This window comes from Typopeltis vanoorti, chromosome 14 (genome assembly GCF_054136105.1).
Source record: "Typopeltis vanoorti isolate ZY-2024b chromosome 14, IOZ_Tvanoo_1.0, whole genome shotgun sequence".
Classification (NCBI taxonomy): Eukaryota; Metazoa; Arthropoda; class Arachnida; order Uropygi; family Thelyphonidae; genus Typopeltis; species Typopeltis vanoorti.
The window spans coordinates 32,430,645-32,446,339 of record NC_143562.1 but is presented as its reverse complement, the minus strand read 5'-3'; the positions used below and the strand labels follow the sequence as shown (position 1 = coordinate 32,446,339).

General features: G+C 34.1%; 1 protein-coding gene across 2 annotated transcripts in view; it reads right to left on the bottom strand.

Annotated features, from left to right (window-relative positions):
- CSN4 (COP9 signalosome subunit 4) overlaps positions 1-15,695 on the bottom strand; it is a 253,522-nt gene that overhangs the window by 136,157 nt on the left and 101,670 nt on the right. For both annotated transcript variants that reach the window (XM_090404172.1, XM_090404173.1), the window contains exon 4: positions 6,581-6,684. In XM_090404172.1, the coding sequence (XP_090260298.1) occupies positions 6,581-6,684 (104 nt within the window). The remainder of the gene's footprint in view (positions 1-6,580; positions 6,685-15,695) is intronic.

The following is a 15,695-nucleotide window of genomic DNA, read 5'->3' as shown; positions in this document are numbered from 1 at the left end:
TGGCTGCTGGTATGGTTTGGGGGTTGCTGTATGCTTCTGGCAGATAAATACAAGTGTATAATGATGAATTAAGGAAGACCCAAACTCAATGTAAAATCATCTCTTGTTTTTCATTGCACTATAGAGGTATGCTTCATTTCAGCTGATTCTTTGAACGCTCTTGAGAAAAAATAGTTATCTATGTGGAGCATTTTTGTTTGTTGCCATGCTACTTGTTTTGTTTCTGTTGCATATGCTGCCAGACCTGATTTGTGTCTTCTTCTTTCATTCTTAACGTCTTTGAAGTGTTCTGATTGGCAACTTTTCTATATCTGCCTGTCTGCTCCCATGTAGTGTAAACTACAACTGATCTTGTAGAAATATGATTTTTTAAGTAGCAGATGTGGAGGTTTAGAAGAAGGCAACCTTTAAGCTTTGTTGGTGAAGCAACCCAGCTCTTTTGAGGTCTTGGTTTTCTTGTTCATTTGATTGTTTTGGAGGTTGAAATAATTTTTTTTTTTTAAATGAAAGATTGAATTTTAGGTTGAAATTACCTTGTGTACTTCTAGTGAAGATCAAAATCAACTTCTGTTTCATCACCAGACATCGGATTTGCTCCAATAGTATTGGCCCTTTTCACCTACTTGTTATTTTAAAATACACCATCCATTTATAAATCAAGTTACATAATTCTATGCATTAAATCTTTTCACAGATCTCAGTTAATAATGAATATTCAAATCTGCTTGGCTTAATCAAGTCAAAATTACAAATTGCGCAGCTTTATTTATTTCAGTATTGGTTACTTCTTTCTTCCCAACCATTAGCTCATTTTGATTACTGGTGTACAACAAGCTGTAGAACCTGCTGGATTAACATTATGTGTATCATTAGAAACAAATTTTAAACCAAGATATGAAGAATCTTAATAAGGACTTTTCAACTGAAAGATATGTTTGAGTCCCTGAAACAGGTTTCTTAGTTCATCATGTCTTCATTCATACAGACTAGTATTCTGATTGCAATATAGTTCAAAAATCTTTTTCAGTGTTTTTCTTTCAAATGTAATATTTTCTGTTATCTACTTTTGCTGTTGGCTATGTTTCACCTGTTTCTTTTGATTTTTCTTGATAATCTGGATTTCAGTAGTTATAAAATTGTAAAATATCCATGATTATCAAGAAAAATTTAAAGAAACAGGTAAGAAATGCCTTCTCCCTTCTCTAGCTCTTGATGCATATCATTATATCTGTTAAGGATGAAAAATTTAACAAAAAATTTAAATGAAAAATGTATTTTTCTGAAAATTCAAAAATCAAAATAGAACTAACATTTCTATACATTGTCTGATGAATTTAAAAAATAAAATAAAATAACTTGAAAATGTAACAAAAAATATTGAATGAAAAAAATATTTTCAAGGCCACAAATTTTTCCATGCTATTGATTTCTGGCTCATATTCTCCCACATTTTACCAATGTTATCTGTAGCAACTCTGTTGTTATAACTGTTCCAGAGTTCTTTTAATGTTAATTTGTCTTCTCCATCAAGTCACCACAAAACACCACTGAAACAAAAGTTTAGGGCACTTGTAAAGTTTACAATAACATACTAAACCACCAATGAAATCAGTTTTTTTTTTTTTGGGGGGGGGGGAGGGGTAAGAAGACAAACATTCCACTTATAAATCATGGACAGGGCTAGACAAATTATACAAAATCCTACTCACAAAAGAAATGCACTCCCCCCCTTTTCTCAACAATGTCCCAATTAGTCAATAGGAGTTCAATAAAATTATTAATGGTGCTTTATTGTAGTGTGAAGAAAATTTCCTTTGTGTGAGAAATATTCCAAGAAGAAGAAGAAAGAAAAAAAACCAGCTAACGCCATTTTATTCTATATAGTGTTAAATTGTGAATGAAGCTATGTTATGTAATTTATTTTTTTTTCATTCACATTTAACATTGCTTATTAAATATTAATCATGACTTATATAAAATTATTTATTAGTCCTTAATTGAGAATTACTAATTAAATATTTAATTAAAACCTGATCTACTATTAATTTATGAAATAATAAAATGTATAGAATTCTGTATAACCAAATATATATGATGTAACGTAAAGTGTTATTTTATATTTAACTGTATACGTAATCGAAAGGTTGATGAAGTAGCTTAAATATTATGTTGTTCTTATTTGTAAAATATTTAATGTTATGTAATCACAAATGTAGTAGTAACAGAGCATACATTACATTAGCGAAATGTTTACGTTTAGTCTGTTGTCATGGAGACGCACGCGTAAACAACCACGAGTGGAGTAGAACGTGGCGTTCGAACGTAAGGGGGGAGTGAAGGTCAGAGATAGAAGAGAAAAGTGAAGGAAGGTCATAGATAAGACAGAAAGGGAGAGAGGAATTATTATTAAGCGAGTGAGGAGAGAGTTTTGCGGAACCAAGATTATAAAATCCTCAGGGCAGAAATTTATGAGTATAGTGTTCGGAAGTGAACCTATAAGTAGTGAAACATAAAGTTTAATGTTATAAGCGAAATCTGCTGTTGTTATGAAGAAAGGTTGATACCGTAATCAGATAAAAGGAAACTGGACAGTCAATGCGAAATTCTGATTAGTTCCAACTAATCTGAATTACGACTAAATTCTATGTTGCCCTAGGAAAAGGTTATATTGATTACTTGGAGAAAAGTGAACAGGAAAAGATATTAGTACCTAATTACTGTTATTTGGAATAGTGAAGTGCGACTAACAGTAGTATAGTTTAAACTGTGGAGAATCGTTATTATGTGTGTTCCGCTAACGTTAATTAAGTTAATTCATAAGTGCTCTCTCAATAATTTGATGTATCGAAGATTTTGTCTGGTAAGAATAGTTGTATAAGTTTGTCTGTTCTAGCATTAACTGTAATATATCTCCGACGCTCAAGGACCGGAATATATTTGTTTGGAATATTGCTTACGTAGTTTATTGCCTGCTGTGAATATAAACATTGAGCTGATAGATTTGTGAAGACTGATTAATTGTGAAGTTGTTATGTTAACCTGAGATAAGTAGATTTGTGTTTTTGAGACTGTGAATTGTAAATGGAAGTTAGAACATTGATTTAGCATGAGTGACCTAAGAAGTTGTATTAAGTTAATTGTATAGTTCCATTTTAAAATAGAGTTCTTGTATTTGTTAACCATATCATATATTAAATGTTTTATTTTGTTAATCTAAAAGTTGTGTTTGCCTGAATTCCTTTTTATTGCACCGTTCATAAATATTCGAATCTTGCGGGAATCCTAAGTAAAAATGATAATAAATAATTCGGCCTAATGAGAAGACTGCTAACCTGATTAAGAATTGATCCTACTATTTATATAGACTAATCTAAGAATAGGGTGGCGCAGTATAAATATAAATTTCCCTACTTTTGGATCGGTGATCATTTCGTAATTAGTTGTATTATTCATAAAAGTGACTTGAATATGTTAAGTGAATAAGTTAAATCAACCAATAATGGATAGTCTTAATGAAGTTGTGAGACAGTTATCAGCTATTACTTTGAGATCTCAAGAAAATCAAGACCCCACTACAAATAAAATTAATGAGATGGTCAAACATGAATTTGAAAAACAAAGTCAACCTATTTTAAGTACTTTAGATAAAGTGATGCGAGGATTAAATGATGTCAGACAACAAATGTCTGCTATTCCTCAATCCAAGACAGAGATAAAGCAAGGAAATCCTCTTAGGTGTTATAATTGCAACAAAGTTGGACATTATGCTAGGAACTGTTTCCATAACAAGGAAAACTACTACAACAACAGATGGAACTCAAAATGTGGATATGTTAACCACAGGAGAAATAAGAGAATTCAGAATTATCAAACATCTAATGAGAGAATGATGAGAATTAGAGGTGATATCCTGGGCTCCAAATGTGACATCTTATTGGATACAGGATGCAATGCCTCTACCATCAGGATGGATTATTTCCTAACATTGAAGAACAAACTGTGGAAGAGCACTGCCAAGCTGAGACAACCTGTAAAGATTACTTCTCTCTCAGACTCAAACTTTGTGGCATATGAAAAGCTTCGAGCAAGAATATACCTACCAGAATTTGGAAAAATTGATCGGCGACTAGAAAAATTTCTTCTAGTCGCCGACTAGATTCGAAACCAAGAAGTCTTCCTTCGTGTGGCCAAGCGCCGTGGTATGCGAATACCACATCCACTGAGCTACACAAGCTCAAGAAGAAGAAATCAATAAATAATAAGAATAGGAAGAGTAGTAAAAACAGCATTGATTTTGTAAAATATAATAATAATTTGTTACATTAATTTTTGTTATTAGATTGGTCATTTATATTATGCATACTCATTTTTTTTCCCTCAGATTTAAAAAAAAAAAAAAAAAAATCAACAAATTCAGTTTAAGAGTTATTTTTCATTAAATAAAACTATTTTATTTTGTCCGGTCTGCAGCTACTTACCAGCTGGCAAAAATCTACTCAACAAGGGTAAGTGTATTTGTGGGGTCCCGATCGTGGACATGTCAAGGTCTAAGTTACAAGAATGACTATACCACTAGTGCAAATAATTCACAAATGAAAATTTCACAAGCCATCTAAACATTAACATGAGACAATCTTTCAATACCATATGTCCTGGCAGCTTCTCTTCATTCTTCACAATGGATATTATTATGAGCACTTTTTCTGGCAGAGGTCAGCTTCATCTAATTTTGCCATGTCAAATGTGAACATATGGAAAGAAATATAATCTTGGACAAGATCTACAAAATTTATCATAGATTTCTTGGCTGCAACTTTATCTGTTGATGCTACTTCCCCATGACTAGTTTGATATCAGTTCTCCTCTTAAAACACCACAGTAATCCAGAACTTGTTTAAATCTGAATGTGTAACTAGGTCTTCTTTTTTCAGATTAGAAACCACTTCAGCAGTTGTTTCTTTTCAAGGAGAAGTAAAATTTCCTCCTTCAGATAAACCACTTTCATAAAGCCTTATACATTATATTATACTTGACCAGAAATCATATTCTTGTTTTAATCCTTACTCAAGAGTAAACAAAGTACCCTCACAACTGGTCTACTCATATATACAGGCTACTGACTTTGCAACTTCCTACAGTTTAATGGAAGTTTTAATAATATGGTAATACACCATTTTACTACTTGCATATAGAAAATATGATTTTCTGCATTAAATTAAATCAACTTTTAGAATCTCACAAGATCTGGTTCCCACTGATGAAATCTCAATAAAGGTTGAAACTGGTCTGGTCAGTTGCTCTTCCCATAACGCATAGTGATATACATCGAAAATGAAGTGTGCTTTGCATTATGGATGTGGATCTCACATCAATACTAAAGAACTGATGTGAAATCCACAGCTTAAAACAAGAACTTCTTGTCTAATATAACATACTTTAATGACCAAATGAAAAACATTTGTACATGCTGTACAATCTTATAGTATTTGTCCTTATTAATAATGATGATAACTTCCAACAACTGTTCAGGATACATTAAATAAGAATACAACATCAGCCACACACTCACCAATTTCGGCTTATTCAATGACACAAAGTTTAACATTCAAATCCATAAATTTCTCGGATGCACTTTTTTTTGTTTTTGTTTGAAAAGCATAATGTTTCTTTTTATTTTATTTTCATTCTTTTTCTTTGGGGGTAAACAATATGGGGGGGGGGGGGTAAACAATAGCCACTTCAAAAAATTAAATTTTCAAATATTCTAAAATCCTAAAGCAAGTACATCTATTTGTACTTTGAGTGCATCATCATTATTGAGGGAGTGTCATGTGCAACATGACGGTGTCAGACTGCACTCCAAGAAACCACAGAATGTTTTCTTTCATCTCTTTTGCATTTTGGTGCCACAGGATATATCTTCCTATCTGGCATAAAATTAGATGAAAAACTAAAGATTTCTCACTGACTAACTGGAAACAAAATAAATCTAATTAATATATAAATATACAAAAATTGAGTCAACACTTGGTGGGTTTGAAAAAATACACGAGTACTATTTATAATCTATTCTATGGCATAACATCTTGTGAGTTCAGTGCATTACTTGCTGTGATAGACAGTATCAAATATTGCTTGATTGAATTAGGAAAAAATTTTCATGTGTTTTCAAAAATCAGTCAAACAGATCTGACTAAGGTGGTATAATGGGGTCAAAAAGAAAAAAGTAGAGCAACGTAGAAGTTACAATAAGCAGATATCCACTGCATCTGCAGATGTCTGCTTTGCTTCATTTTATTCCTCTAAACTGGTTATACAAATAACATATTTTTTGTATGATACATATATGATATAACAAAAAAAACCCTCTCACTAGCATGTTATGATATGGTCATGACGAAAACTTTAGTGCTTGGAACTTAGGGCTTCAGAATGGGCAATCCACTAGTGACTATTCAAGAAGGTTGATCCACCAACCCTCTTGAATAGTTATCAAGCAAGATACTTGTTTACATGGCTTAAGAGTATATTACTACAAAAGATATAATTTATAAGAAATAAATGACAAAATAGTACACACTTTTGTCCTGTTTCTAGAGGAATTCCCACTAATACATTTGCTGCATCTCTCCAGCAACCATCTTTCTCATAAATATCAGCCAAATGTTGCCTTATACTTGCAACCTAAACAAATTACAGGATACACGACTATTAAAATAACTTTAATACATACCTTAAAAAGTAGGAGGAATGTCAATAATAAGAAAATAAATATAAAAAATATACATCATAAATTTATAATCTAGATCTGAATTTTAAGAGACTTATCAACAACTGTCAAATTATTGTCCACCAAATATAATGAAGCAAACTTTTCTCTATCTGTATGCGCATATATATTTTTTACACATTATCTTACTTTGTGTATACACACATAGAGTTTGTAAGTTACTATATGTTCATTTCCACAAATGCAAAAACTATTTTTAAATAAAAAACTTCCAGAATACTTCGATATGCCATACAAGTGGAGAAAAAAAATTATGTAACATTGGAAATTGAGAAAATGCATTCAAATTTTCAAATAACATGGAAAGGGGTCATGTGGTAGCACTCAATGTCTAAGTGAATTGTGCTTGAAGGAAGCTCTTTACATGAAGGAATAAAGTTGCAAACTTGGAAGTCATGTAATGTCTCTAAAAGATCATCTAGATTATTTCATACAGGGAAGAATTATTGGAAAGCTCGAAGAAAACCGCAAAATTACTGATATTGCCAGAGAGTTTGGAATCTCACAAAGCACTGTATTCAGGCTCTGGGCAGCATTTCAAACCAATGGAATGTGTTCCACACATTTTGCTAAGAAGTTGCCCTCACTCTACCACAGAGCATGAAGAAAGATTTTTGATTATAACCGCAACCATATATGCCTCATTCCTATGGTTGGACTATTGCTTTCAACCCAAACATATGCACTGAACTTATCACCAAAGTAATCCGCACTAACATGGAAACATACATTCACACACTACTCTGAACTGCCATTCCTTAACTAAACCTGGGTTCTCCAAAAGATGTGCCAAAGCTGTACAAATGAAAAGCCAAACATACTATAACTGGCTCAAATCAGGAACTACATCCTCTTTTAGAGCTTATTCTGAAGCCTGAAATAGATGCAAAAAAGCAATCAATGCCATCAAAGACATTGTCAGCATCCAGGAATGCATTAGCAGACCTAATCTCAGGTGGTATGGTCACTTAAACAGAATGGGCGAGGAAAGATTAGCAAAACAAGTGTTCTCTGCCAGGTTTGCAGGAAAACAGCCCAGAGGAAGACCAAGATATAGGTGGATTGATACGGTACAAAGTGCCTTAGACGATAGAAATATAAGATCTGATAATATTGGAGTCTTGACAAGTAACAGACTGATTTGGAGGAAAATTGTAGATAGGATGTTATTAATGATGTAATTTTCATGTGGTACTATCATATCCTGTACACCCCTTGAGGGTAAATGTCAGGAATTTGATGATGATGCAATCAATGCTTCCAAAACAGAGTTCGAAAGAGCAAAAAGGAGGAAAATAGCACCCTGTCTAAACGCAATTGGCCATAACTTCTACCTAATACTATTCCCACCTCTAACATACCCAGATGGCTCTATTGCATCATCACTCACAGAAAAACCAATCTTCTGGTTTCACACTTTGCTTCCAATGCAAGCATAACTGACAATGGTAAATGTACAACCATTCCAGGTGCCCAACATACAATGCCCCCTATATCCTTTTGCCAGAAAGAGATCAGAAAAATACTATCCAAATTAGACACAAAAAAAGTCTCCCGGCCCTGATGGCCGGGAGACATAAGAGTTTAACAGTGTGACAGCATATAAGACAAGTTTGCGGTGGGGCTTATATGCTGTGTGACAGCATATAAGCCCCACCGCAAACTTGCTACCCTTATCCGTTCTACGAAAGATCAGCTCCCTCCTCTCTCTCTGCCTGGAGTTTACAAAGTACCCTGTTCCTGTAAGCTGGCGTACTTTGGACAGACAGGCAGATCAGCATCCATCCGTCTAGAGGAACACAAGTCTTACATCTTCAAACACAACTATGGCCATTCAGGCTTGGCTGACCATGTTTTGGACACCACCCATAGGGTATCATGGAAGAAAACCACCATGCTCAACCACAGCAAATTCAAGAAAGAGAGACTTTTCTTAGAAGCAGCAGCAGCTCTCAAAAACCAACCAAATCACAATAAATATGGTTGCATTAAGCTTCCAAAGATTTGGGAAACACTCATCACCAGAGTTCCCACCTTACATTCCAGGCCACCTACTACTGCTCTTAGAGGGCGCTCTACCTAGATAGGACTTTAGTGTCACCCACGTGGTTTGGGCTTAGTATTATTTGTTATTTGTGTATATGTTACATTAATTGTTTTTGTAATCCCCGTAGATGTCCTAGTGACTAGGACGAAATATAGGAAGTATTAAATTCTATTTTAATTCTTTTTGAGTATTGTAAAAAAATCCATTAAGTCTCCAACATGATGTCCTCACAGCACTTAAGCCTCTACATACGTAATATAGATGAGAACTATGAGAGCTCTACTCGATTTGTGTGGAATTTTACATTCGAATTATGTGGTGCAGCTATTGCAAACTTTTATACCTCCATATATAAGCATTTCTGGTCAAATATCATCTACTCCAGCTGTTTTTCCACATTTCAAGTTTTTGATGGCTTTTTTTACCTGAAATATTCATGCATTCCTCTTGAAAATTTTCTGCTACTGTTCTGTCACTTCCTGTTTCATTTAACAGTCTCTCAAAGCTATAACCCCAGTCATATATGATAACCTTATCTTCAGTTTTCATGCCACCTTTATCATCTTTGATTCCTTTTACAGTACTCTTTCCTCTATTTCTAAGCATTTTCAATAGCCTCCGGAAAATTTTGTCACCTTCCTGATATTTATTTTCTATATTCTTACCACAGTCTTTCAACAACTTTTATTTAGCTACTTTTACATATAGCTTAGCTCCCATACATTTTTCTCTTTATTCTTTTAGAGCATCAGCAGACTTATTTGTCAGGAACTTTCAGTATGCTTTCCAGGACTGCTTCTTTAATATCTTGTGTCCACCATGATGTTTTTATTTTTATATCCTTGCAGAAAATTTCAACATATTGCTGAAGTAATCAATGTTTTCTTGAATTTGCCACTGAGACAAGGTTTGGTTCTTGTTTTTAAACTTTCATTTTTTTCTTCAATAATTGTTTGTATAGCTGAGTCTACAGTTCACCTGTAAAAACTGTTAAACTTTAATTCTTTTTAAAACTTTCTTACATATTGTTCTTTTCAATGTGATGTTCATTTTTATCCTACTTAAAACTAAGTGAGGATCACTTCTTATATCAGATCTTTTGTACACCTTGTATCCTGAACTAGCATGAAGACATACTATCAATAATGATACAATCAATGAGGCATTTCTTATTTCTTGCATCTTTTCTCCATGTGAACTTTTTTCTCCAACATCTTTATGCTGGAATAAGTGACTAGTTCATTTTTTTCAACCTTCTTTCATGTGTGCCCCATTTTTTAATATTAGTTTTTGTGGCACCCCTCACCTTCTCCCCTGCAATTCTTGTATTGAGACACTGAAAAACCCATAAAAGTTAGCAAAACATAAAAAAAAAAACAACAACAACTAGGAATTAATTAAAGTGTTTAAATATTCATAAAAATTTAAACACGTTATCAAATCTTTCGAAAATTGTATAGATCTGGCATCATTGCACAGACCGTTGAATGGCATCAACTTTTCGGAAACATTTGCAATTTCACCACGGGAATTCTGCGATGTTCTGGAAATGTTTCTGTGAGTATAAATAAGGCTTGAAAGGGCAAGACGGCAGAAAAAACTGCAACAGTGAACAACAATGAGAAGTCAATGGTCAGCATTATTTTATCCTATTCGCAACTATACTGTGATACATGGTATAAAAACCAACTTTTCTAGTGTAGAAAAATGGATAAATTTTTAATTGGATGTAAGCAGGCATCTGATGACTGCGGAGCATTGACATCAACAAATTCAGGTTCACAAAATATCACTCCAAAAGTAAAATCAAGAACGTATGCAACAGAATATTTAGATTTCATTCTTACAAAGACCGAAGTAAAGGATGAAGAATGACCACTGTGTGTTATTTGCTCGAAAATTTTGGCAGCTTATAGCATGAAACCAAATAAACTTAAAAGACATTTGGAAACACTTTATAAGGAGTATGTTAACAACCCTCAGGAGGTCTTTGCTGCCAAACTGAAATGTTTTGAAGAGCAAAAATCTAGCATTAAAAGAGTTTTGTCTGAAAATGAAAAAGCTTTACTAGCTTCTTACAAAGTTGCATATAAAATTGCTAGGTGCAGCCCCCGCACTATCAGAGAAGACCTAATTCTGCCAGCTGGTACTGATATTGTGGAAACTATGCTTGGAGAAAATTTTACTAAAAAACTACATTGCATACCTTTATCAAATGATAATACTGTTGTTCGGCGAATTGGTGATATATGTGAAGATATGCAGCAACAACTTTTGTCGAAACTTTGTGACCAATTATTCTCAATTGAGCTTGATGAGGCAACAGATAGCAACAAGGATTGTCATTTAATTACTTATGTTCGATTTTGCATAATAGAAAGAAGAGCCACAACACCTGAATTGTTCAAAATATTGGATGATTTTATATGCAAGGCAAACACACAGTGGAAAAATTGTGTTGGAATTTACACTGATGGTGCTCAAGTTATGTCTGGAAGATTTAAAAGTTTACAAGCCCTTGTGAGGGAAAAATCCTCACAATGTATTTGGACACATTGCATGATTCATAGAGAAGCTCTTGTTGCAAAGGAAATGAGTCCTGGTCTAAGCATTCTGTTAAAAACAGTTATAACCATGGTGAATTATATAAAAATGAGACCCTTAAAATCAAGACTGTTTTCTGAACTTTGCAAAGACATGGCTGGAGCAGAACATTCAGCGTTACTATTTTACTGCAAGACAAGATGGTTATCACAGGGAAAATTAAGAGACAAAACAGCAATCTTCTTGGAAGCCGAAAATCACAAAGAAGTTTAGAGACCATTTATTTGTGATGAAATTGAGCTACTTCATGGACATATTTGAGAAACTAAATACATTAAACCTGCAACTCCAAGGAAAAAATACACATATCTTAGAGATGAGTAACAAAGTTAATGCTTTTTGTAAAAAAGCAGTTACAGAACAAAAAAGTAAAACAGCAAAAATTAGAAATGTTTGCAAATGTGGATGAACTTATCAAAACCTACAAGGCAGAAGAGCAACACATCAAAGTTTTATTTGTAACTACTGAAAATCATGTAACAATGTTGACGAAGAATTTTAGAAACTATTTTATAACTGATGACAACATAATGGCAATGTACAAGTGAGTTAGCAACCTATTTCAAATAACCCCTGAAGGTTCTTCTCAATTGAAGAGGAGGAACAACTTATAGACTTCACGTCAAGCACCTGAAATCAAAAGACAACTTGCATCTAAATTGCTGTTTGAATTTTGGGCCGGTGTTGATGAATTTTCTGTACTAAAGTCAAGAGCTTTTCGTGCGCTTTTGCCATTTCCAACATCTTATCTTTGTGAAAATGGGTTTTCTGCAGTAGCTGCCTTAAAAACAAAATATAGATAGAGAACTAAGAGTGTAAATTTCCAATATCACCATCATATGAAAAGCTTTGCTCTGCAACACAAGCCCAAGGAAGCAATTAATTTTTAGATTCATTGTTATTGTTTAGTTTTAATTAGTTGCTTGGTATATTTTGTAATATTGATATGTTCCCGTAAGCATAACTAATTTATTCAATACAGCTGATTTTATATATTTTATTTTCAGAGTGCATTTTATGTTTTGTTGTCAAATAGATATTACTCTTATTATTAGCTTTGCACTTTTCTTCAAACTTTCCTATATGATTGGTGGGATTAATTTCCTAATCTGCTGTTTAAATCTCCAACAAGCACCACTTTTTCAATTTTCTTTATGTTAGCTGCCTGTTTTAATAAAGTTCCTCCACTTGATCCTAAGGTGAACCGGGATCACAAGCAGAAATCAATTTTATTGTCCATTTCCTCATCTTGAAGTCTGCCATGCATAAATGTATTTCAAACTACTTTCCAATCAAGAAGTTTATCTCACATTTTTCCTGTTGATTGCTATCACTACCTGTTCCTTTCTCTGATCATTATTGCTGGAATACAACATCCTATACTTATTATGTAGTAAGATCTCACCTTTTCCTGTTCTCTGCAAGTTCAATTTCCTTCCCATTAGTGTGCCTTATATTGATGGTTTATTCATATCTTCAGTTCTTTAACACTGGGTTTATTCGTCTTTTAGATGTTGAGTAGGAGTTTGTTCCAGTTGCTGAGTTTTCACAGTTCACTCTCGTTCCCTGACAAAAATTGCAGGACCCTTGTTTAACCAGGTGACATCCCAGCCAGCATGAAATCTCATATGTATTTATGGTTTAAGCCAACAGAGAGTACAGTTTAGTCGGCTAAGTCCCAAATGCCAATCCTTGTTTGTTTACTATCCAGTGTACAACTATTAACCATATGAAGGTAAGGATTAGACATTAGATAAAGCCCCAGTCAGTTCTCCATGTTCCTTGAAGGCAATGTGGAGGTCTCCTTCCAGATATTTGACTTTGACCCTTCAATGACCCCAAGCCAAAATCAAATGTAGCAGTCAACAGCATGCATGCACGCACGCACACATACATGCACACAACAGTGTAAAACATATCACAATTAGTCTGTATTTCACATACATTCAATATCTGTGACATAGATCGATGAATAATACTGCAAACTCTTCCAAGCTGATAGAAGAGTATGAATATGGCAGATGACTGGGAAGTAATCCTATTCCTAAATGCATCATTACAACCATGGAGCATAGTGGCAGATGTATAATGTGATAGCACATGACTGCACCAAAGTTTAAAGTAAATGATGTGGCTTGCCACATCATTTAATTCAAACTATTTACTTCAGGATCTCAAATTCATACAACACCTTTCTTTGAAAAAACAGGAATATTGGATTTAGGTTAGACCCAAATCCGCATAAAGATAATGTCAGGACTAAAATTAATTCGTTTATGATTGACTTCAAGTAATATAGAACTTTTTTGTTGATTAAAAAAGATCGAAAAACCACAAATTATTAATTTTTTCTGTTAGCACTGTAAATTTTATTTTTCGATAATGACTTCAGCAAAAGGGGGTGCTTAAGGGTCAAAGCTGTATAACTGAGAGGAGACCTCCACATAGCCTTTAAAGGAATGCGGAGAACCGACCAGAGCTTCTGACCTAATGTCCAATCCTCACCTTCTCGTGGTGCACCCTGTTGGGTATCTACTTTGATACTGAATGAACGAGGATGGGCTGGCAATTTGGGATTTAGCCGACCAAACTGTATTCTTACTGGTTAAACCAAAATAAAAAATGATGGTACAACATGACAAAATTTCATACCGACTGGGGCGTTGTCCGGTTAAACAAGGCCCCCGTTGTTTTCACCAGGGAACCAGGGCGAACAGCGAAAAGTCAGCTACTGGAACAAATCTGAAAACAAACCCCAACTTAACATCACCAGAGTTAAAGATCGGTACTATCAACGTAAGAAGCCTGAATGGCAAAGAAATGGAGCTAGCTGAAGAATTATATAAGTACAGATCAACATAATAGGGGTGACTGAAACAAAAAAGACCAAATCTGGCGAGATCTTTCTGAGCAATAAATACAAAATGTTATGTTCAGGCAATGATAATCAAGGAAAAGACGGAGTAGCCATAGTATTCAACACAAAATACGAGGCTAATCTTCTTGAATGGCAGTCAGTCTCAAGTAGAGTAATGTGAGCAAATATGAGAATGGGGAACTGGACAATGAGACTTATTTGTGCCTATGGTCCCACAGAAGGTTCTACTAAGGTAGAAGTGGAGGAATTTTTTGAGGCTTTAGAAAAAGCAACTGACACAATGAAAAAGGAAAAGTTGGTCCTTGTTGGGGATCTAAATAGCAGAGTAGGAAATGATTGTGAGACATACAAAAATGTGAAGAACAAGCTGGATTCAGGCCAAATAGAGGCTGTCAGGATCAGATCTTCACTTTACGACAAATAATCGAGAAAGCATGGGAATATAACAAAGATCTGTATTTAAGTTTTGTCGATTTGGAAAAGGCATATGACAAGGTGCCAAGAGAGAAGCTATTCAATACGCTGCAGTTATATGGTGTCAATGGGGCATTATATCAAGCAATACTTAGTCTTTATTTGAGTTGTAAATCAGCAGTAAGAATTGAAGGAAGTACAGGAAGATGGTTTAATGTTAAATCTGGTGTGAGATAAGGATGTACATTATCCCCTCTGTTATTCATTATCTATATGGATCACATTATGAAGGAATGTGGTATTAAACACATTCCTTCATAATGTGTTTAATACCACATTCCTTCATAATGTGAAGGAATGTGGTATTAAACCTGATATCAAAATTGGAGATGTTAATGTCAGCTCTGCTTTATGCAGATGATGTTATACTTCTAAATAAATCCGCTACAAGTCTGCAAGATTCTCTGACTAAATTGAATAGCTGTTGTAATAGATATGGTATGAAAGTCAGCAATAAAAAGACAAAGACAATGAAAATGGGCAGAATCATTGAAAATGTCAATTGTGTTGTGAATGGAGAACCTGTGGAACAAGTAAAACTTTTCAGCTGCTTAGGCACGATTTTTACTGAAGATGGTAAATTAAATATAGAAATAGACAACAGAATTAGCAAAGCTGGTATGGTGGGAAGTCAATTGAATAAATTCATATGGAATAAGAAAGAAATTAGTCGGAACACTAAATTAGCTGTATACAAGACAGTGTTCAAACCAGTTTTAACTTATGGATCTGAGAGCTAAGTCAGAAGTAAAACACTTGACCAAAGACTAGAGACCGCAAATATGAGAGTCCTGAGAAAGATTATAGGCATGAACAGATGGTATCAATGGCAATATCATATTAAAAACGAGGATATTAGGAAAGAACTTGACATTGTCAGCATCCAGGAATGCGTTAGCAGA